At 29.9% G+C, this 21,838-nt stretch overlaps 3 protein-coding genes across 5 annotated transcripts; 2 read left to right on the top strand and 1 right to left on the bottom strand.

The window, feature by feature from the left end:
- The first annotated feature begins 4,885 nt into the window (after positions 1-4,885).
- On the top strand, positions 4,886-10,881 carry LOC114169360 (uncharacterized). Of its 3 annotated transcripts, none has more exons than XM_028054498.2 (10): positions 4,886-5,184; positions 5,367-5,520; positions 5,600-6,041; positions 6,854-6,953; positions 7,672-7,728; positions 8,793-8,910; positions 9,068-9,150; positions 9,673-9,734; positions 9,846-9,942; positions 10,467-10,881. In XM_028054498.2, the coding sequence occupies exons 3-9, from the start codon at positions 5,713-5,715 to the stop codon at positions 9,940-9,942; spliced, it is 846 nt and encodes a 281-aa protein (XP_027910299.1). In that variant the 5' UTR covers positions 4,886-5,184; positions 5,367-5,520; positions 5,600-5,712; the 3' UTR covers positions 10,467-10,881. The 3 variants fall into 3 exon arrangements, with proteins under 3 accessions (XP_027910299.1, XP_027910300.1, XP_085525188.1); XM_028054499.2 differs by having other exon boundaries at positions 5,646-6,041; XM_085669062.1 differs by having other exon boundaries at positions 5,367-6,041; positions 9,827-9,942.
- Positions 10,882-14,422: 3,541 nt separating this feature from the next.
- Positions 14,423-18,110, top strand: LOC114170424 (gibberellin 2-beta-dioxygenase 6-like). The gene is made up of 3 exons (XM_028055900.2): positions 14,423-15,242; positions 16,522-16,846; positions 17,523-18,110. The coding sequence occupies exons 1-3, from the start codon at positions 14,509-14,511 to the stop codon at positions 17,751-17,753; spliced, it is 1,290 nt and encodes a 429-aa protein (XP_027911701.2). The 5' UTR covers positions 14,423-14,508; the 3' UTR covers positions 17,754-18,110.
- Positions 18,111-18,667: 557 nt separating this feature from the next.
- On the bottom strand, positions 18,668-20,517 carry LOC114168653 (uncharacterized). Its single transcript, XM_028053547.2, has 3 exons — positions 20,360-20,517; positions 19,630-20,042; positions 18,668-19,459 (listed from the first exon to the last, which is right to left on the bottom strand). The coding sequence occupies exons 2-3, from the start codon at positions 20,038-20,040 to the stop codon at positions 19,031-19,033; spliced, it is 840 nt and encodes a 279-aa protein (XP_027909348.1). The 5' UTR covers positions 20,041-20,042; positions 20,360-20,517; the 3' UTR covers positions 18,668-19,030.
- Positions 20,518-21,838: the final 1,321 nt, after the last annotated feature.

Genomic DNA, 21,838 nt, shown 5'->3' on the forward strand with positions numbered 1-21,838 from the left:
ATTAACAAGGATGAAGGGTAAATGAATAATTAACAATTTTTTTAAAAATAGGATTAGACTTTAATTGAAATAAATAAGTCATAGCCGTCAAATATTCCCAGAGACTTTAGCTTAATATGATGATACCAGGTCAAAGTTTTTGTTTAAGATTTAGTTAGATCTATTTTAAGATTTCAACTTAATTGATATGCACCACTCATATAATTACAAATTATCAGTTTTCAGCAATTAATAAATCATTATGTAATTGAAAATTATTTAAATCCTTTGTAATAACTTCTATAAGAGAATATTTGTAAATTTCCAATTTTTTACATTTTCTAACCACCACGGCTTACAATTATTTTTGTATATATTAGTTTTGATATTATAATATTGAATCATTATAAAAGGATTTTGTAATATATTATATACAGGATTTTGAATGTATTTTTCTGTTTTTTTTTAACTTTAAATAACATACTAAAAACGTGGATTAAATATAATTTAAGTCCAAACAAATATTTTTCTTTCTCATTTTTGTCTGTCTGTGTAACTTTTTAGTTATTTTTCAATCTTTGATAGTTGAGTTAGTATCGTTATAATCCTTGTAATTAATTTAGTATAAAAAATACAAAACAACTATATTATATTTAAGTTAATTATTCAGTTAAGTGATATACTTAATATTTTTGCGAAGAAGACAACCACTTATAATATTTTAATATACTACTGGATTAAATTAAGAAATAAAAAAATTAGTTATCTTAATTTGAAATATTTTTTGTTGTTTTAATTTCTATAATGAATAATTTTTTATTTATTTATGAAGATGACTAAAAATAAAGATAAAAAACGATAGGGATCTAAAACTAATAATAAATAACTTTTCATAGGACTAAGAAAAAGTTAGATTTATAGATACTAAAATTACATTTCAAAAATATTTTTATCTTATGTGGATTTAAATTTTTTTTACGATTGATGTTTTCTTTCCAAGCAAATTAATTGATAGAAATATATTTTAAAATTAACTAGTGATATATATATATATATATATATATATATATATTATACTTAACTGTTCATATTAAATTTTAAAGGTATTTATAAAATAATGATTTTAAATAGTGTTAAATTTTATAGTAATTTGTATGAAATTAAAAGTACTAATTTTATTTATTTATGTTTCAAAATCATATATGTCAAATAAAATTAAACAAATACAACACTAGTCAAAATTGATGTGTTATTTATATAACAATTTTTTATACATCATTATTACGACTATCTATCTCCATCACGTGATGAATATTTCACGATCTTCTCTCTTTCTATTCTTATTATTAAAAATTTATGTATGAATACTATTTCAGAATTATTAAAAAATATAAAATCGTGAATACAAATTATTAAGTGAAAAAATCTAAAAAAACTGTATTTTTTAAATAATTTTATTCAATGATAGAATGACAATATTTAGGCATAATATGTCAAAGTTAACTTGTACTGTTTATCGATAATTGAAGTTTCACCTTAATAACTCGTAAAAAACTTAAATACAAAAAAAATCCATAAAGTAAATTTTTTTAATGAAAAATAGTATACAAACAATACTCATATCATATCTATCAAATTTAATATTCTTATTGTTTCTAACATCAATGTTAAATTCAACGTACTTACTTAAAGCATATGATTCATGTTCCCAAAACAAAGAATTTATCGGAGTAAGAATATTAAACTTTGAATAAAAATTATTTCATTTCTTATTATAATTTTATTTGTCATCCTAACAAAAAAAGAAAACAGCATACAATATCACCGTTGATTATATTTACTATGAAAATTTAAATTAATTTAATTTTAACAACAACTGAACCACCATAATGGTATCATTTATCTTAATTTCCATCTTAGGTTGCTTTGAATACAAATGAAGCAAAAGCAAAGCATTGCTCCAAAGTAGCCTTCTAGAATCATCTTCAGGCCATCAACTTTTGCTCTTGCTAAAACCAATTCTTTTGTGGAGCTTGCGTTTTGCATACGAAATTTATTTATTAATATATTTCTCCTATGGATTAGATTCACTCGCAGCAACTTTTATTTTTTTAAAATAGAACTTGTAATTTTCTTATAAAAATCACTAATACTACAATTACTTGCATGATAAAATAAAAGAGAACGATATTAAAATACATAAAAATACATTATTTTATATATTTTAAAAACATTTCCACCATTTTTTATATATATATTTTTTCATTTTTGGCTGGTGTTATTAAAATCCTTCTTTTTTCCTCATTGTTTTAAACTTTTTTTAATTAAAATTATGTTTAATAGAACTTGCTAAAAACTTAAAATTGAGTTGAAAATCAAAAGGTGGTAGGTAAAAGCTGTTTAGTTAGTTATTAAGTTATAAATATTTATTAAAATTATTAATTAATTAAAGTTATTTAGATCTATTTTTTTGAATTTAGATTTTCTTTTAAATTTTTTGTGTTAATTTTCAAAATATACTTATGAACAATAATTTGAATATTTTAAAATATATTAAAAACTTTTGTAATGCATTAATATCCATACATTTGAAGAGTTAATAAAGAAATAGTATAAAAACAACAATGATATTTTGATTATTAAATTTTGACAATTTTTTTTATAACATGAAATGACATTTTTTGAGTGATTTTAAAATATTAAGATTGAGAAGATACAAAGGTGAAAAACCACTTAAAGAATAACATTACAAATTATAAAAAAAAAAATCAAAATTTAATAGTTAAAAAATCATTTTTCTATCAAAAGTTCACTAAAGAAGCATTTTTTTTACCAACTTTAGACACATAAAAACTCATTCAAATGACGAAAACGGGTCTAGTACATATATGATTCCTCCATAATTTCCTACAACAAACACAAAACCAATTTTGATGATGATGAGTTAAGCAAAATAGTTAAAAACAAAGTTGTATGAATGATGAATAAAAAACAGCGACAAGCAGAAGGGTCTCTCTTCCTCTTCGCAGCAACATGGTGCCAAAACGAAGGTTGTCGTGAGTGTGAAGTGTGAAGGAAGATGGTTTATTTAGGTTGGTGTGTGTGTGTGCACAGAACAGATGATGCTGTCACGTTGCAATAAAGAGGTTCCCAGAAGTTAGGGACCCAGTGCCTTTGGACCCAATCGATAAACATCTATGCCTTCTTCTATTTACAACTTCACACTCCAAAACAAACCTATGTTTTCCCACACTTCTTTGTTTCAAATCAAATCTTAATTATCATGTTAGTGTGTTTCATTACATTTCACAGAAACACGATACCACTGTCTTGTCATAATCTTTCAGACCCCGACATAAATCTCATTTTTTTTCTCCGATATAAAACTATACAATCTCATAACATCTTGTGAAATATCATTTACAACGTACGTTGTCCCCATAAAACAGCCAATTCCTGAAGCAGACAACTTTAAATGTGATGGTTTTAACAATGTTTGTGCTTTCTCAAGGAGTTTAGTATATACTCTTCATATGATTTTGCTCTGGCATAGGTATAATGTGACAAATAACTGTCACAGTAAAAAAAAGCTGAGATTTTTACGTTTTGAAGTTAATGAACAAGGCTCAACAAAAAACATGGGCAATGATAAACTTTAGCAAGAAGAAGAATCGATTTGGAAGCATGTTGTTTTGGGAAGAAGCGATTAAAGTTGGTGACGTATTTCTTAAGGATGGGCTTCCTCTGCAAATTGAAAGAGAGTATTTTATTCTTAAACGTCTTAAGTATGGACACGGTTTGTATTGATTTTCATAGTTTTTTTCGGTTTTTTTTTTTACTTGTCTTTGTAACTCTTTATGTTACATATTAGTTGTGATGGTTAGTTTTGAGATATTCTGATGTTGGTGGAAACAAATAAAAACTGAAGAACAATAAAAAATGAAGTAAAACAATGAGAAAAGTTGCTGTCAAACCTGATGCAGGGTATGTTTTGAAATTTCCTAATCAAGTGAGGTTGCTACTGACTGGCTAGTCACTACAGAGAATATATCATTGAGCCTTGAAAATGTCTACATTTATTTTTTTTATTTTAAAATTTTTGTGTTTTGTTTTAAATAATTAGAGTGAGTTTGTGTTGAATAAAGTATTGGTTCCTTTTGCTGTTCTGGAATTCCTTGGTAGAATTTTCAAAGTATTCGTAGATGAAAGTGCACATGTGTCAAGCCCAACATGGGAAGTGGGAGGACCTCATATTGATAACGATGATTAGTGCTTTGACAATTCTCAACATAGGGATCATAGAAGTTGTAGTTTGGGTAGGATATTAATTTTTTTTTATATATATATAAAAAAATATTTTTATATAAATTCAGGTCTCTGTGAGTAATAATTTCAGCACTGTATTCTTATCTGTTAGGAGATATATAGTTCAATATTTAAATCCATCTTACTCAAACATCACATTTTATAATGTGTTTGACAACTAATAAGACGAGTATTAAAACATGTTTAGAACAAAAAAATTGATAAATACAATGAATACTGAGAGATTAATTTGGAAAAATGATTAGTATTGTGTTGGCATAAATAGGCTACTACTTGTTGTAGTTAAATTGATGAAGCATGTAATATAAAAATTGAATGGGATTGTGACTGGGTGTTGTCTTGGCATAGGATGAATGTACTTAATGGGTGTGCTTTTGTATAAAATAACATTCATACTTTGCATAAGAAAACAAATGATAAAAGATAAATTAGCAGAAAAATTAAGCAGAAAGGAGAGGTGGAGTCCACAATGATCAGCATCAAATGCTTATTGGGATTCGCACTGTTGCTAAATTCCAAGATCCACAACCATCCGTTATTATCTTTCTTTCTTTCTTTCTTTTTTATAATTTATGTATAAAAGAGGGGAAATTATTTGAAAAATAAAACTAGATTTTCCTTTTTTTCCCTTTCTCTGCTTCCCTGTTGGCGGAGCTCTTAGCCATCTCTTGTCTCTCTCGAGAGGGGAAAGAGAGAGAGAGAGTGTGTGTGTGTGTGTGTCACAACGCAACCCAGAAAGAAAGTAGCAAGCAAATGCCAAATGGTAGTGCAGTGATAGCATTGTAGCGTAGTGTTAGTGAGAGAGAGAGAGAGAGAAAAAAAAGGCACTACCGTCACCACAACCAACTAGGCTTCGGTCGGAAAGTTGCTACAAAAAAGGTAACTCTCTCTCTCTCTCTATCCACTCCCTGTTGTTCTGTTACGACACGTCTGATTTGCTGTTATTAGGGCTTTTATCGTTTTCCTTTGCTTTGTAGCTCTATAATTGACTCTCTTCGAGATGAACCTTTCTTCTCTTTTTTCTAAACACTGACTTGGGTTTGTCTGGGATTTCACTTCAGGTTTTGTCTTCTGGGTCACTCTTTGCTTTTCTGGGATCTCCATTTCTGAGCTAAAGTCTGAATTTTTCGGGGATTTTGATTGTGGGATTTCTGGTTGCTTCTTCTGGGGTGTCACGAACTCGCCTTAATCAACTAAATATCGAACCTTCTCTGGGTATTTCGCCTCTGATTCCTGTTGGGTATTTCCTTTTTTGCTTTTAATATGTATGGAATCTGAATGATTTTGATCTTAGAGGGTGCTCTGAATCGGTGAATTGGCGTTGTTGTTTTGGCTTGAAGATGGCTGTTGGTACTAGTTGTGGCTTAAGGTGATTTTGGGGAAGGTGTTTGGTTAGAAGGGGTAAGGATGGCGGCAGAGTCAAACGCTGGATTTCACAGTGAAGGTATAGATTCTGTTTTGAACAGGCGGGCCATATCATTTCAACCCGGTGGTGCTATTAACCGGCTGTCAGAGATGGTTCCAATGGGTAATTATTTTGGGCTAAGTAGTTCATCTGGGATGATATATTCTGGGAATTCAACCATCATTAACAGTAATCCTGTGATGAGTCAAGCCGGTAACCCATCAAGTTCTTCGCTTCTTCTCGATTCGGTTCCAGGACTGAAGCATGACACAGGTTTGGCTGTTGAGTGGTCTGTTGATGAACAGTACAGATTGGAAGAAGGCCTTGCCAAGTAAGTTGTTTGTTTTGACTAGGTTAGGTCTTTTTTAGCTTTTTCTTTAACCCTGCTCATTATGGCTCCTGTGTCTTGCATTGGTCCACGGTAGCTCATTTTCAATTTACTTTCTCATGATGATAATAATTTCGGATCTTAGATGCCCATGATTTTTTTTTTTGTTTGTCAGATGCAGCAATTGCAGTTGGCCCCCCTTTTTTATCAGTGAAATCATCATGCTGTCTATCCCTTAGCCATTTCATAAAATATAAAGCAAACATGCTGTCTTTCTTTGCATCTGTGAACTACAAGCTTTATTTCTCTGATAATGATATTTTCAATCTTCAAATGTTGTTTTTATTTCGTTTGACACTTTAATTCCTTGTTAAAATGATGCTAACTATTTTTTTCTTTGCTAATTGCTTACATTGGCTGGATGGAAGTAGAAATTGAAGGGGAGTAGTTAGTGCCCCCCGTTTCCCTCCTCTCCACTAGTACTGGATTTACAAGGGAGGGAAAAATACTAGAAGTTTGTGAATTGTGTTGACTAAATTATTCCAAATTTGACTACTCGGGCTTAAGGGTTTTATTTTTTCATTGAAAGGGTATAGTAGTAATTTCATCTTCCATCCTTCTATCAAAATCCTACCCCCTTTACCATTGATGCAATAAACCATTTATCTTTTCTCTTTTCTCTAGAATTACATGGTTGTAGTGGCTATGCTGAATTTGGTGTTGTGCGATATATTTTATGTTAAAGAGATGGTATTCTCATTATGTAGTTTATATGTACTGAGTTGTTTGTGATTCTTCTTCCGTTTTGTGACCAGGTATGCTGAGGAACCAAGTATCATGAGGTATATCAAAATTGCTGCCCTGTTGCCTGATAAAACTGTTCGAGATGTTGCTTTGAGGTGTAGATGGTTGACAGTAAGCACTTTTTCTTTCAACAGTTTCTCCAATCTCCATTTTTTATTGCTGCCAATTATGATACTTGTTTATACCAAACTATACAAGAAAAAAATTAAATTTGTAATCGCTTGAGTATGTTGTGATTGATTACTTGAAAGTTGAACATGCATAGTGGAACTTCCTTTTCCCGGTGCATTCAAAATTTAGTAATTTACTTGTCTTGTCGGTTCCTCCTACACCTTAGTTTTTGGCATTGTTATAATGGCTCAAGTTTTTGCATGGCTGTGTAGCTAAAGTGTTGTATAGCGACAATGATATCAGTGGTTTAAAAGGCAGGGTTTTAGATTTTGGGTGTTGTCATGGTAGCAGTTCAAGCAATTGCAGAAAAATGCAGGAAAATAAAGCTGATGGAACTTTCAATTTGGCCAAAATATGGTTGTTGTGGCTGCAATTGCCACTGGTGGTCACAATTTAGAACCCTATTTAAAGGTTATGTTTCATCTCATGATCAAATGAACTTTTAGTAAAATAAACCTAGTCAACTTTCCTTGCCCTTTTTACCTTTTCATGTAAAAGTTGAAAATTGATTAGGGTTCTCTATTAAATTTTATACAGAAAATAGAAAGTTGTGCACTTTATGAACATAGTGTTAAGATTGGACTTGGGTACTTCTTTATGTAGCTTGCTCCTTTACACCTGTCATGGAGGCTTAAAGTACAGTTAAAATATTTTGCAGAGAAAGCGAAGGAAATCAGAAGAACACATTCTTGGAAAGAAGGTCCATAACAGAAAGGTACATAAGATCTGGAAGTTAGTCTACTCAGTGATTTAGTGTGTTGAAGCGTTTTGAAATTAATCTTAAGTAATTTTCCCTGATTCTGTACCGGATATTTTATGCATTATGAAAGTCTTGAATTTCAGATCTATTTTTTGTTAGAAAAAATTCAAACATATTTGACCTCTAAATTGGAAGATGTATGAAAATTCATTTTAGACTCAACATTGAAAAATGAAACTTCTATTAAACTGTTAGTTTGAAGTCCCTGTATAACTGATTATCAGTAATATCATTATAAACACCCCCTGAGATTTTCTATGTGTATTATGAATCCTCTCATTTCTCCATACCTTTGCATCATCCCTAGTTTTGTCCATGCATAAGATCCCCAATACATATGCATTATACCAAATGTCCTCATTTTACATGCAATTTGTTAATCAAAATTCACACACACTTCCCTTGAAATATGTTGAGATTAGCCTAGATAGTAGCTACTGTGGAGATTAAATTAGCTATTTTATTATTTTCTTATTGTTGCGCCGATTCAGTCAAAGGCAAGTATTGGGACAAAGAAGGTAAATTGTTTCGGATTCTTGGTTAGGATTCAAACCTGTAACCCATGTTTGTCCATCCTAAATTATCCCCTTGGTATTAAATTTTGTATTTTTTTCTACCTTTCATATGCAATGAAGGTCATGCTATCCACTACTGAAGAAGCATTTAATAACATGCAGTAAGTTATCCTAACCTAAGCACTTAAAGAATAAAAATATTAAACATTTTTTGGATAGCCAAGATATTAAACATCTGACCATTTAATTTATTATTTTCTATTAGCAAATTCCCTGTTAATGCTGTTTCCGTCCAAACAGATACTGTAGTGTAAAATCAGTTGCTTTGAGTTCTCTCAACCTGCTTAACTATCTTGTCAAGGATGTTGATAACTCGAATAATAACAAAATATGATTACGTTGCATCCCATAAATGGGATTCCAGTTTTGATATATTGAATCAATAATGTCTTTAGGATCTAATGTTGATTGAAGAACCAGTATTCTAAAGTCCTGCTTCTTCAGGATAAGCCTGTGGAGTTAGCATCAAAGTCAAATTTACATTCGCCTCTGCCTCCAAGCATGGCTACATATTCTCGCATGTCACACCATATGGACCAAACTCAACGGATACAATATGATGGTCAGTATATAATTTTCTTAAAAAACTTATGTGAAGTATCAATTGATATTTAAGTTGTTATCATGGTCTATTTCTTATGTGCAACCATTATTATGGTATCTCTTTTTCTATCAGTGTTCTTGTTTTCATCAGTTTTTTTTTCCTTATCTGCAATCAGGAATTTGTAGTCCTTTGAAGCAACTCATGGAGCAGAATGCTCAAGCTTTTAATCAAATCACTGCCAATTTGTCTACTTACAAGGTAAATAGCTAGCTCAATGGTCACATGCTACCTCCATAGTCATGTGTTTTAGTTTTTTATTTGTTTATAAATACTGTTGCACCTGGTGATTATATGCATTCCACTAGTAAGGAAAAATTTTCCATTGTTTAACAAATTGTAGGTCTGAAATATTAACTCTATGTGGCATTTCACCTGCTTCAATGTTATGATGGATGAATAATTTATTAGTAATAGCAGAAAAACATCACATTCACATGTGGCATTAAAAAAGCCATTAGTCATGTTACTGCAGTCTAGTTTGATACTTCATATAAGATGGTGACATAATTGCTTTTCTGTCTCCTTTAATTACACTTCTTAATGAATGGAATTACTCTCATGCATTGACTTCTTAATAAATGGAATTACTCTGCTTCAATTTGCTAATGCATTACATTCATTGGCAATTTTATGACTTCATTCTCACATTGTCATTATATTTATTCATTTACATATAAAGTGCATTTAAATGTGATAATGATAGATTTCTTTGTCAAACAGTTGCAGGATAACATCGACCTCTTTTGCCATACTAGGCAAAATATTAATACCATTCTTAATGAGTACGTGAACATTTTGAATTAAGTTTACTCACTTTGCTGTTAATGTTTTGTAACTCTTAAATTTGGTTTTGATATATAAAAACATTGTGAAGTTCACTTAATTTTGTGCAGTATGAGAGTGATGCCTGGGATTATGAGCCAAATGCCACCACTGCCTGTCGCCATTAACGAGGATCTTGCTAGTAGTATTTTGCCTAATAGAACATAGGTAAGCTCTTCCTAAACTTAACTCATTCCTTGTATAAAACTTGAGAAAAATTAAATTAAATTTCTACAATGGCTATCCTAAAATGCCATACTATTTGATGATATATAAATATGATTTTACTCCATTGGACGTGAAATTGGAATTCGTTCTTGTCCCAAACTTTGATTCATTTTGGTTTCCAAACTTTAAAAATAAATGAATTCAATCTTTTTAATCCAACGACATTAACTCTATTTTAGGTATTAAATGGTGTTCTAGGTTGAATTTGAGGTGGGACGTGATAAATTGTGGGCTTGGAACACCATTTAACACCTACAAGAAGTTATTGACTTTAGGTTAAAAGGACGATATCTATTTATTTATAAAGTTTGGGAATCAAGATGTATCAAAATTTGAGACACTGATGAATTTCAATTTCGCGTATAAGTTTATGGACTAAACATATTTGATCTAAAATTGAAATTGAAGTATAGAATGTGACTTGAAAGCTGATTGGTTTATTGTGCGTTGACAATTGAATGAAGGTGGCAAAGTGCTGAGTCCACCAAGATTTGGCAGAGAAATGAAATGAAAGTGCATGATGATGAGTGTAGAGAGTGTTAGGTGCAACAAGTGTTTTTGGTGGTACAAAGCATTGAGGATCTGAGGACTTTCCACACTTTCTAATCCATCATTCATATCTTATTGTTCCCTCCTTTATTTGTTTCTTTTGAAGGAAGCCTTGCAACTCCTGTTGTATAAACAAAACATTTTCCTTGCAAAGAAAAAGGAGAGAAAATAGGAAAGCAATTAATATAACAATGGTTTGAGGTTAATGCACCGTTATTGATTCCAGAGTGCAGGTGTTTTTCTCATTCCACACCAACTATTTGTAGATCTATATTCTAGTTTGCCATCCATCGACTTCAAATTTAAGTAATTATCATATTTAACTCTTCATACCTGTTGTGTAATGTGTGAAACTAAATCATTATTTACACCATTTTCTATCTTCCTTCACTTATAATATTCATTTATCATTCCTTTACCGTGTTTTCTTTTGTGAATAATGTGAATTGGATCGTTGATCAAGAAAAAATTTTGTTTAAAGAGACAATTATTTATCATACCGTGTGAAAAATAAGTTATAAGTGTTGTTGTATTTCATATGATGTATTTAGTAGTAGATCTTAATAAGTGTCAGTCATATCTCTATTTTCAGTTAAATATTTTAGTCTCTAAATTCTAAATTTAGACATGAGATTGTATTCAAAATGAATAGAGATAAAACTTTTAATTCAACCGTAGTAAATTCTTTTGATGTTTTAAATATATTTTAGGATAACATTTGATTTATTATACGGTTATGTTCAAATGTTATTTTGAAATAAGGTTTAACACTTCTAAAAGATTAAAGTGAGAGATAAATTTCAATTTTGTATAAAAGATCAAAGAAAAAAAATGTATTTAACTCTATTTTCATAACAGGTAACAGATTTCACGATGTCACTGCAGAATACTTTTCATTGTAGTAAATATACTTTAATTTCGTATCTAGCATATAACTGAGGTATTAAACATGTGTGTATATTTTTTCATAAACATTTAATAGAGTAAAGTAAGAAAAAGTATTAGATGATATTTTTATGAGCTAAAATTAAATTTGCAATAGTTATTTTAACACTAATGTATAAGTATTTGCAATTTTGATACAATGGTGGTTAGAAATTTTCCACAAGAAAGTAAAGTCCTTCATTTACTTTCTATTCTTTTGTAATTTGTGTGATTAATGTTGCTTTTGTTCTTGGTTATAATAATAGGATGATACGGTCGTAAGTTTCCTTCATTATAACTCATCCAACTTCTGAAAAGTTCTTTTACATCACATGTAGCCTTATCCTAATAGTTGATGTTGGCTACATGGATCACATAAATTAATTCAATTATACTAAAATCAAAGTTTTAAAATTATTAATTATCATAATGACTTCCTCTAAAGTTTTTTTTTTTGTCTCCTCTCTTCATTGGTACAGGGCTAAAATTTATACAATCTACTTTTATCATTGGAATCTCCTGTAACATTTTTGGTTCTTGTCCAAATCAGTTGAACTTGTCTTTTTCATTTTTTTTTTCTTCACAAATATGAAATTTATGTTTGGTGTATGATAACACACCCATCTCATTTTTGCTACTCACTTTTTCTCATGTTGTCTCTTTAAAGTTGAACATTGAGTACCAGTACTATAAATTTGTCTGAGTTTGATAAGTACTTTGCACTCATAAATAACTCTCGACGTCTTCTTTTATTTTTAGCCATATTACTTATATTCTCTTGTCTCCTGCCAAAATTTCTAAGTTTTTTTCTTTTTTTTTTTTGTTTTCAAAGTTTGTCTCCAAAGTTCGAATTTAAACTTAGTGGCTTCCCTTGTTTTCTTTTTTCGAAGTGTATTATTCGCAAAAAGTACGTTTTAAGGATATAAGATTAGATTAAGCAAGGACTTAAAGGCTAAGTTTTTAATCTCTTTGTTCAATATTTGACAATAATAATTACCCTTTTACATGTCTTGCATGACCCAAATATAAGAATATTTTTTGTTTTATATTAACACTAATTATTGTCTCTTACCTAATAATTTAAGTGGTGTTATAAATTGACTTTGACTTGATTTATTTAATTTTCATCATGAGATAATTGATATACCATATAACAATTTTCTTCGAAATAATAATTGTTCCACTGAAAATTAAACTTGTAACCTATATTTTAATACCAATTGTTGAATCTAATATTTACTCTTATACAAAAAAATTATAACCAATCACAACTTTTCATATATAACATCACGATCTAATTGTAACTCGTCATCTTATTTTCGCGTCCACCTATCCTTTGTAGCAAAAAAATCGATTCATCTCGCGACAGATTAACAATTCTCCTAACACTTAATTTTAAGATCTTTTCAAGTAAAATAAAACCACTTTTAAATCTTTCTTTCCCTAACTTAATTATATATAAGCTATGATAATTATAATAAAAAAATAACGTTAAAAATATTATTATTCTAATAATAAGAAAATTATTATTACTAATGTTTGTTATTGGTTAATAATAATAATAATCATTTTAACTAATTATAAATAAAAAATATTATAATAATATATTATGATTATACTTATTATACTGCTATTGTAGAAAGTATATTTTTATAATAATATATTAATTATAAATAATTATAATAATATTTCTAATACTAGTTTTTTTTTATTATAATTATTATGATTAATATTTTATCATAGTAACTTTGATAATATTTTTTATAAATATTAAAAATATTTTTATAATAATGCATTAGTTATAGTAGTTCTGAATATTATCAAGATTATTGTTCTTCTAATTATCAAATAATATTATTATTATTATTATTTGTTTCCAGCCATTATCATAACTCATTGTGCCAAATGTCAATATATTAATAGACTCTATAAAGGGCATAGAAAAAGATAAGAAGAGAAAAAAAAAAAGTTTGAACAAGTATCATAATAAGTTACCATGTTAAATGTAAATCAATGACTTCCATCTCAATGTGATTCAAAATATTCATGTCACTTCTAATTAATAGATCTAGATTTATCGTTCATTTGACTTTGGTTAGCCATCATCTTTTTCGTAACCTAATACGAATAACTTATTCTGGCTACTCTAGTTAGGCAAAGTTCAAAAAAGATAAATGTATATATAATACCACAACACCTAATCAAGATTATTTATCAGCTAAAATACTGTCATGTCATTATTCTTTAATACAATATTAATATTAATTAAAAATAAGTCAAATTTATATCGATACAAAAATTTATCAATTTTTTTTTCTATATAATATTCATATTCATATTCATATGTGATAAATGAATTTTAAGATTAGTCAGTTATACAAAATCATTATAAAAGATTTTCAACTATTATTGTGAATTGACATTATTTCTAATCAATATGAAACTTCTAATACATATCTTTACAGTAAAATATATACATTTGGAATGTGAGAATTAATATTAATAAATGATTCGTTAAGAGATGAAACAATAAATCCAACCAACAATAAATCTCGTTAACATAAACTCTTACTTATGATTTTAATATTTGATTGAAAATTAAATTTTAAATCTAATTAAATTTTTTCAAATCAACAAATCAACTTATAAAATAAAATTTACGTTCACTTGTATTTGAATGGGTATGGGTATGGATTTCAATGTAATTAAACGCGCATTTTAATTATCTAACGATAACAACTTCAAGATATCACAGAACATCGAAGAGTTTAAGAATTATAAGACAGTTAACTACTAAAGGGCAATGCCACTTTCATATCTATGCACTTATGTTGGAACATCCTGTTTGGCATTCTTGTTTTCTGTGTATACTCCTTCATAATGGTCAAAAGTGCGCATAAACCACAAGTTTGTGTATGTATATCATCGTTACTCATTCTAACGTGAGGCTAATGCTGACTAGAACCATTTAGTTTTTGTGTGATGAACAAAGTCAAAAGATGAAGTTAGGTTTGAACCCTTTTTCGTTGTTATATGGCAAGTTTCCTCGCCATGGCATTTCGAGAATATTTTAGAGTATCGGTTGAAGCCATGGCCTGTGAGAGAGAGTTCCAAATTGCTGTCCTTCTGACATTTGTCATCTTCTGGACATCCATGTTTGTCCTCACTCATTGTCCATTTCAGGACTTTCTAGACCACTCTCTCTCCACTCTCCAATTCAACCATATAAATGCAATCACAATTACAATCACTTCACCACTTTTCCTTCTTCACCACCCTCTTTCCCACACAACAACAACAACAACTTTTGCTTCAACAATGGTACATTCAAACCCACCACTCATGCACCATTATGGGGAGCTTGTGAGAAACTCTGGGGAACCCAAAAAGGCTAAAACTTTTAATCTTCAAAACCATCCTGCATGTGACCTACCTCTGATAGACCTTGCTGCTCTCACAAGTTCCAATGAGACAGAGAAAAAGGCTTGCACTGCTGCAATATGCAAGGCTGCATCAGAATGGGGATTTTTCCAAGTGGTAAACCATGGTATAAGCCATGAGTTGCTGAGAAAAATGAGGAGTGAACAAGTGAAGTTGTTTGAAGTACCCTTTGAGAAGAAGATCACTTGCGGGCTTCTGAATAACCCTTATAGGTGGGGGACACCAACTGCTACACGTTCAAGTCACTTCTCATGGTCTGAAGCATTCCACATTCCTCTCACAATGATCTCAGAAGCTGCTTCCTGGGGTGAATTCACTTCTTTGAGGTATCTTCGTCTTACAATATATTCATTCCACTTTTTTTCATTGTTTTCTTAGTTCAAAAATCTTTCTTTTTCTGTCATCAATGCACCATTGATAACAACACTACAATATTACAGAACAGTGACAAAAGACTAATGAATGCAGAACAAAGACAAAAGTGTGTCTGTCGTCTTAGGGTGCTGACATAGAGACTCACCACCACACCACCACCCTCTTTCGAAGTGTTATTTTCACTGTTTAAAGTGCATATACATATAATGTGATTTATAGGCATGGCACTAACAATGAGTTAAATGATTAAACATAGTGATTAATTTCTATCCCTTTTTTTTCCTTAAAAAGAAAATCACACTTGGCGGCTCTCCTTAGACTTTTTTTCTTCTTCTTCTTCTTCTCACACATGCTCTGCTACTCTTGTCTTCATATAACTAGACATTTGAAGATGGGTACGCACGTGTAGATTCTTAAACTTGGTAAATGCTACTATGTTCTTTTACTGTTTTAGTAAGAAAATATAATAATATAACATTTATTGTCACGATAACCTTTTTTTTAACTAATATGTTTAATATGTTTAAGATACTTATCTGTCAAACCCTTCGAATTATAAGAAATGCTATTATATATATGTTTAAGATACTATGAAAAAGGAAGGTATATAATAATGCACTTTTCAATACACGTCTAGTTATTAATTGTTTGATCGAAACTTCAATCATGTACGAGTCTTGTTAAAACCCTTTGATATTTCAACTCGTAATAAGGAGTAAAAGATACAATTTTTTTATATAAAAAATATCAATACATAAAGAGTAAATTAGGTTTACACTCACTTCACAGAGTGTCCTATAGTATTATTACCCAAATAATAACTCCCTTAAAGAAGTATACATAGTGAAAAGTAAGTATTTGTGGGTAACAAGAAGTATCAGACCAATTTATTTGAAGGAAAATTTGACATATACATGGTTGAATCTTTCTACACCTTTCTAATATCTAATAAAAATATTATTTTATTATCGATGGATAGGAGTGTTTATGTTAATGTATTGGTAATATTTAAAAAATATGAGAAGAATAATAGTAATATGTAATTTAAAGGGAAAAAAAGAAGTTGTCGGGTTATTACAAATGTGACAGGTTGGCTTGTAAAATTGATGGTGAGACAAGTGGTGATGGTTCTGAGCAAAATTTGTCTGGAATGAAGGTTCTGGTTGTGGCATGCATGATCCCCACAAACACTGCACGTTAATTTGTTTCTAACTCTGTCTGTCTCTGCAGAGAAGCAATAAATGAGTTTGCAGCAGCAATGCTAGAAGTGTCTAGGTTGTTGGCAAGCATTCTAGCACAAAACTTGGGCTACCCAAAGGATGCAGTTGAAAAACTGTGTGATGCAGGCACATGTTTTCTGAGATTAAATCACTATCCATGTTGCCCAAAATCTAAAGATGAAATTTTTGGATTAGTGCCTCATACTGATAGTGATTTCCTCACAATTCTTTATCAAGATCAGGTCGGTGGACTCCAACTCATGAAAGATTCCAAATGGGTTGCTGTAAAACCAAACCCAGATGCTCTCATTGTTAACATTGGAGACCTTTTTCAGGTAATAACTTATCAGATATCAGACACATACAACACTTTCTTTTTATCTCTCTTTTGTTAACAAGAATATTATTAATTAATGTAGCATGTCTGAAAAGGTATTAGTTGGGAATGTCACTAAATAAATTAGGTATTACAAGTTAATTATTAGGTGTCATTTGACTATGAATATGAATAGTTTTTCTAAAGTTTAGACGACAGCCATAGTGGAGAAAAAGAAAATGACCAGTAATGCCAAAAGGGAATTTCCAAATTCAAGGGTTCTTTCTTAAACTAATAATCATATAATGGAGCATGGCATGCCAACCTCTTTTTCAAAGGAATATATTCTATTATATGCAAATGAGTCAACGAAGCAAGATTCCATATACAAGAGAATAAAAGGGTTATTTGTATCATTCTTCAACTAAACTGTGGCTGTTTCGAAAGCAACAAATGATAATTGAAAGAAAACTACACAAAACAGCTCCCTTGTTTTCTCTTAAGTCTTGAAACCTAGTCTCAGTGACTACTATAATAGAATCAATAGTAGAATGAGCCATTGCAGCATCCATTATTGACACAACCCTACTACAGAAGATGCATGCATGATCACAACAATTTTCTACTAAAAACCTTTGGTTTTATGAAGAATTATCACTAACAATAGGTCTTTGTTTTGGAAAACTCAAATACAGGCATGGAGTAACGATGAGTACAAAAGCGTGGAGCACAAGGTTGTGGCCAATGACAAAATGGAAAGATACTCCGTAGCATACTTCCTATGCCCTTCTAACAATACTGTCATAAACTGCTGCAAAGGACCTTCTGTATATAGAAAGTTCACTTTTGGAGAATACAGACACCAAATTCAAGAAGATGTCAAGAAAATAGGGCATAAAATTGGACTATCAAGATTTAAACTTTAAGATGCCTACTTACTGAACTGGCACTGATACTATTTTGCATATGTAGTAGTAGAAAAAAGAGGCAGCTCTAATATTCTTTTTTTACCTAAATAAAATTTCTGTTCCTATGCAATGTGTAAGCATAAATAGAAAACGAGATATTCCCAAAAAAAAAAGGTGGTGGGAACTTGGAAGCACCAGACTAAAAAAATGGTTTTTTCTTTCCTCACTGGGGTTTTTGGCTTTCCGTTTTGATGTCATAAACTCTTGAACAATAAGACGCTTTCTACCAATTAGATATGATCGTATAGTTGTCGACACAATAATGTTATAAAAAACGTGAACTTTTTCATAAGATTCCCCAAAACACAGCTTATCCAAATGGTGAAGTAAATCGAAGGCCTAAAGATATACAAGTAGGTCTCTAAAAATGAAGGTTATGGGACTATTCATTGTGCTCCTTAAGGGATGAGGTGGAAAATATTAAGGAATGTACTTGACAAGAAGAAAAAGGAGAACATTGATATTCTCCTTCAGAAAGCTAGGGAGAACATGCTTAGAAATCCAACAAATGCATTAAAACAAAAGAGCTAGCTAATCAGTCCCTCTCCACGCAAGTTAATGGAATCTTTGCATAAATATAAATGCCGAAACCATATATAAAGGCTGATAAACAAGTCCAGTCCAAAAGCATGTATATGTACACAGATTTTCCATGAAAGACCAAACATTTTTCTGCAGCTAAAAGGCACAAAACAACAATCCATACAGCAACTACCATTACAAATCGCCCTCCTTCCTCTGACCAAACCCCGAAATATAAAAGGGCAACTATTAGGCCTACTTGAAAAACAACAAAACCTACATAAACATCTATATTCCCTAACTATTTCAATTATTATTTTAAGCATCCTTCCTTCTTCCATCAATCAATATTAAAAATAAAGTCTTCATTGGAGAATACAAGAGCTCAGACATTTTGCTTGTTTGCACCTCTTCTAATATGATATGATCATAATTTACCCTTCTATATACAATTGTAGCCACTCATAACCCTTTTTCTTCTTATGTCAATGTAACATCCCAAACGGAAGTTCAAGACGAGTTTTAAAATTCCCCCCGGCATGGTCATTACATTTATAATGAACTATATACAATAACATCATTACAGAGGACTTTGCCCAACTAGGATAACACTACATTACCAAATGATTCACAGGTGTGAAACTACTCTTATAGGTCATGCAAGAACAATAACTGGTTGTTTTGCCATGACATACATGCTTGGTTTGACGAATCTACAAATCTTGCTCAAGAAACATTGCCACCTTATCTTTCAAGGTGCTTCTTTTCTTCATTAAGGGGACTCTTTCTTCTTCTCCACCAAGTTCTTGACTTTGCCTAGTGAACTCATGGGTAATCTTGGCATTTTCAACAATAAATTTGCTCTTCTCCTTCTCAAGAGTTTTACTTAGCAAGGGCCCCAAGAACAGGTTCAGCATGTCCTGAGCAGGATCACCTGTTCGAGAGGTGCTTGTTTCAATTACTTCACCAGTTTTTGATGTAGAATTAGATAAAACTTGCTTTCTAGAGTTGGATGGATTTCTGTTCTCACAAGGGGCATCAAGAGTGTTTCCTGTTTCATGTGTAACTTGAAATTCCCATTTTGATTCACTCTGTCTACTTGATATTTCTTTTCGATCCTTGTTTTCATATTCGTTGACACACTGAATGCACAAGACAAAGGTTCAAGTTTAAGCAGAGGCAAAATAAATGCCCCCCATCATCTCGGGAGGTTATATACCATAACCACTGAATTATATGGAAAATATATTGATAGAGAGAAGAACGGTACAATCAAAATCAAGCAAGAAATAGAAGAACGGTACAATATTACCTGTTCTGCTATGGCCAACAAATCTTCAACTGTCAGGTCCACAGCATCATCACTAGATGCTTGAACTTGATAAACATCATCACAACTATGGCTAGGATCCTCTAATTTTTTTCTTTTCTTTGTAGAAGATCTCTGATCTCTATCAATAGACTTAGCACTTTTTTTCTTCTTTTGAGTAACCCTACTGCCGCTTCCATCATCACACTTGACTGTTAAGTTTGACTTCCTCCTGGAAGGTCTGCTCTTGTGATCATTCTTGGTTGCATAAGCTGCAATGTTGTCTACTTTGTTCATTGAGCAATTAGTTTCAACAGCGTTGTCAGAGTCACTCACATGGGTGGGAGTGGCACCACCCTTCGGCATCATCCATGATGGTAACTGACGTTTACTTCCCTCAACACATGTATGCATTCCTATAAATAATGTGAACTTTTTCATTTACAATGAAAGCAGAACTAAAGACTTAAAATAACCATATTCTCAGACAACACATTTTCTACAACGCAGCAAGAAGGCTATGGCGTTTAACAATTGGGATCAAAATGGTAAGCAAATTCAATCATAAAGTTTGTACGTAATAGTATACAAGAACAAGTTCATTTGGGGGTAAAATTAGGGTTTCACGATATGTAAGGTTGTGTGTTAAATCTTGAAAGAGAAAGGGAAACCCATATCTGTCGAAAATGCAATTAGCATAAGAACAAGGAAATGAAGAACCTTGGCTTCATACCTAGGGTTGTCAGGGTTCCAATCCAACACCAAATTCAGCCTGAATGAAAGGAATTTTCGAAACCTAAGAGAAGAGATACAAAGCTAGAAGGTGTCAACTGAGTCAAGATCATACACACCTTTATGATTTTTTTATTCTTTTTAAGAATGATTTGTTTTAATGGTCATTTGCTTGCTTGACCGAAGATACAGAGAATTTTAATTTTAATGAAAATGAGAAATGTGTTTACTTTTTATCTACATGTATTTATTATTTATCTATAATTTATAACAAATAAAAATTATCCTTTTAAGTATTTTTTTGTATACACAAATTCTTCTAATTTAACTTTTTAGATAATTTTCTTAAAATTAAATAGTTATAATAAAAATCAAAGTTAATTATTTTCAAAATTTGTGGTTCAATTTAGTTTTTCATAATTAAAAATACATAAATTTAATTTTTATGTCATTATATTAAAAATGTATAAATTTAATTCTCTTACATTAACATTAATCCTAAAATATTCATCATAACATTTAAAATATTTACAACATTTAACCTTTATCTTAAATTAAAATCATTATATCTTCAATTTTATTCTTTAAATGATCGTAAATCTAAATTTAATTATTCATAGATTAAAATAATTATTTTAATATTTTAACCTATTTTAACCTTTCGATGACTATTTTACTATTTCAACCTTTTAATAACTTTTTTTTAAATTTAAATAATTATTTATAACAAAAAAATTATTTAAAAATAAAAATAATACAAATAATTTATTTTTATACTTAATTTTAATAAAAATTATTTTATAGTATAAGAATTTTTTGTTAAAATAAAAAAAAATGACAATAGCATGTGTTTCCACCACTACCTATATATAAGGAGATTTTTTTACGCGTTTTTTTTTTCTTTCAATTTTATAATTTAAATGATCAATTTTTTAAACTAAAATAATTATGTATTTACTTTTACCCTGTCGTTATTCTAAGTTTAATTATTTTAAAATTTAAATAGTTATTTCATATTTCAAATTTTTATTATCTTTTTGATGAATATTTTTTAAAATCCAAATGATAATTATATAAAAAAAAACTATTCAATAACAAAAAATATATACTAATTATTTCTTTTTAATAAATATTATTTCATAATTTAAAATTTTAATGTATTGTTTCTACTAGTTAATTCTAATGAAAATACAAATATCATTTTTTATATGTATATTTTTTATGATAATAAAAAGATAATAAAATTATTATAATTGTAAAAATAAAAAATATTTTTATAATTTTATTATAGATTGCTTCTATTTATTTTATGGATAATATTTGTATTATGATAATTATTTTAATTTATTAAAATAGTTAAATTTTGAAAAAATGGTTAAATAAAATAAAATTAGTAAAAATTTGTATATGTTATAAAAGAGAATTATAGTGAAAACAAGTGTCATGTATTATTTTTTTATGATAATAAAAATTAATAAAA

This window comes from Vigna unguiculata, chromosome 11 (assembly GCF_037176805.1).
Source record: "Vigna unguiculata cultivar grain cowpea cultivar isolate G323 ecotype 2 chromosome 11, ASM3717680v1, whole genome shotgun sequence".
NCBI classification, from domain to species: Eukaryota; Viridiplantae; Streptophyta; class Magnoliopsida; order Fabales; family Fabaceae; genus Vigna; species Vigna unguiculata.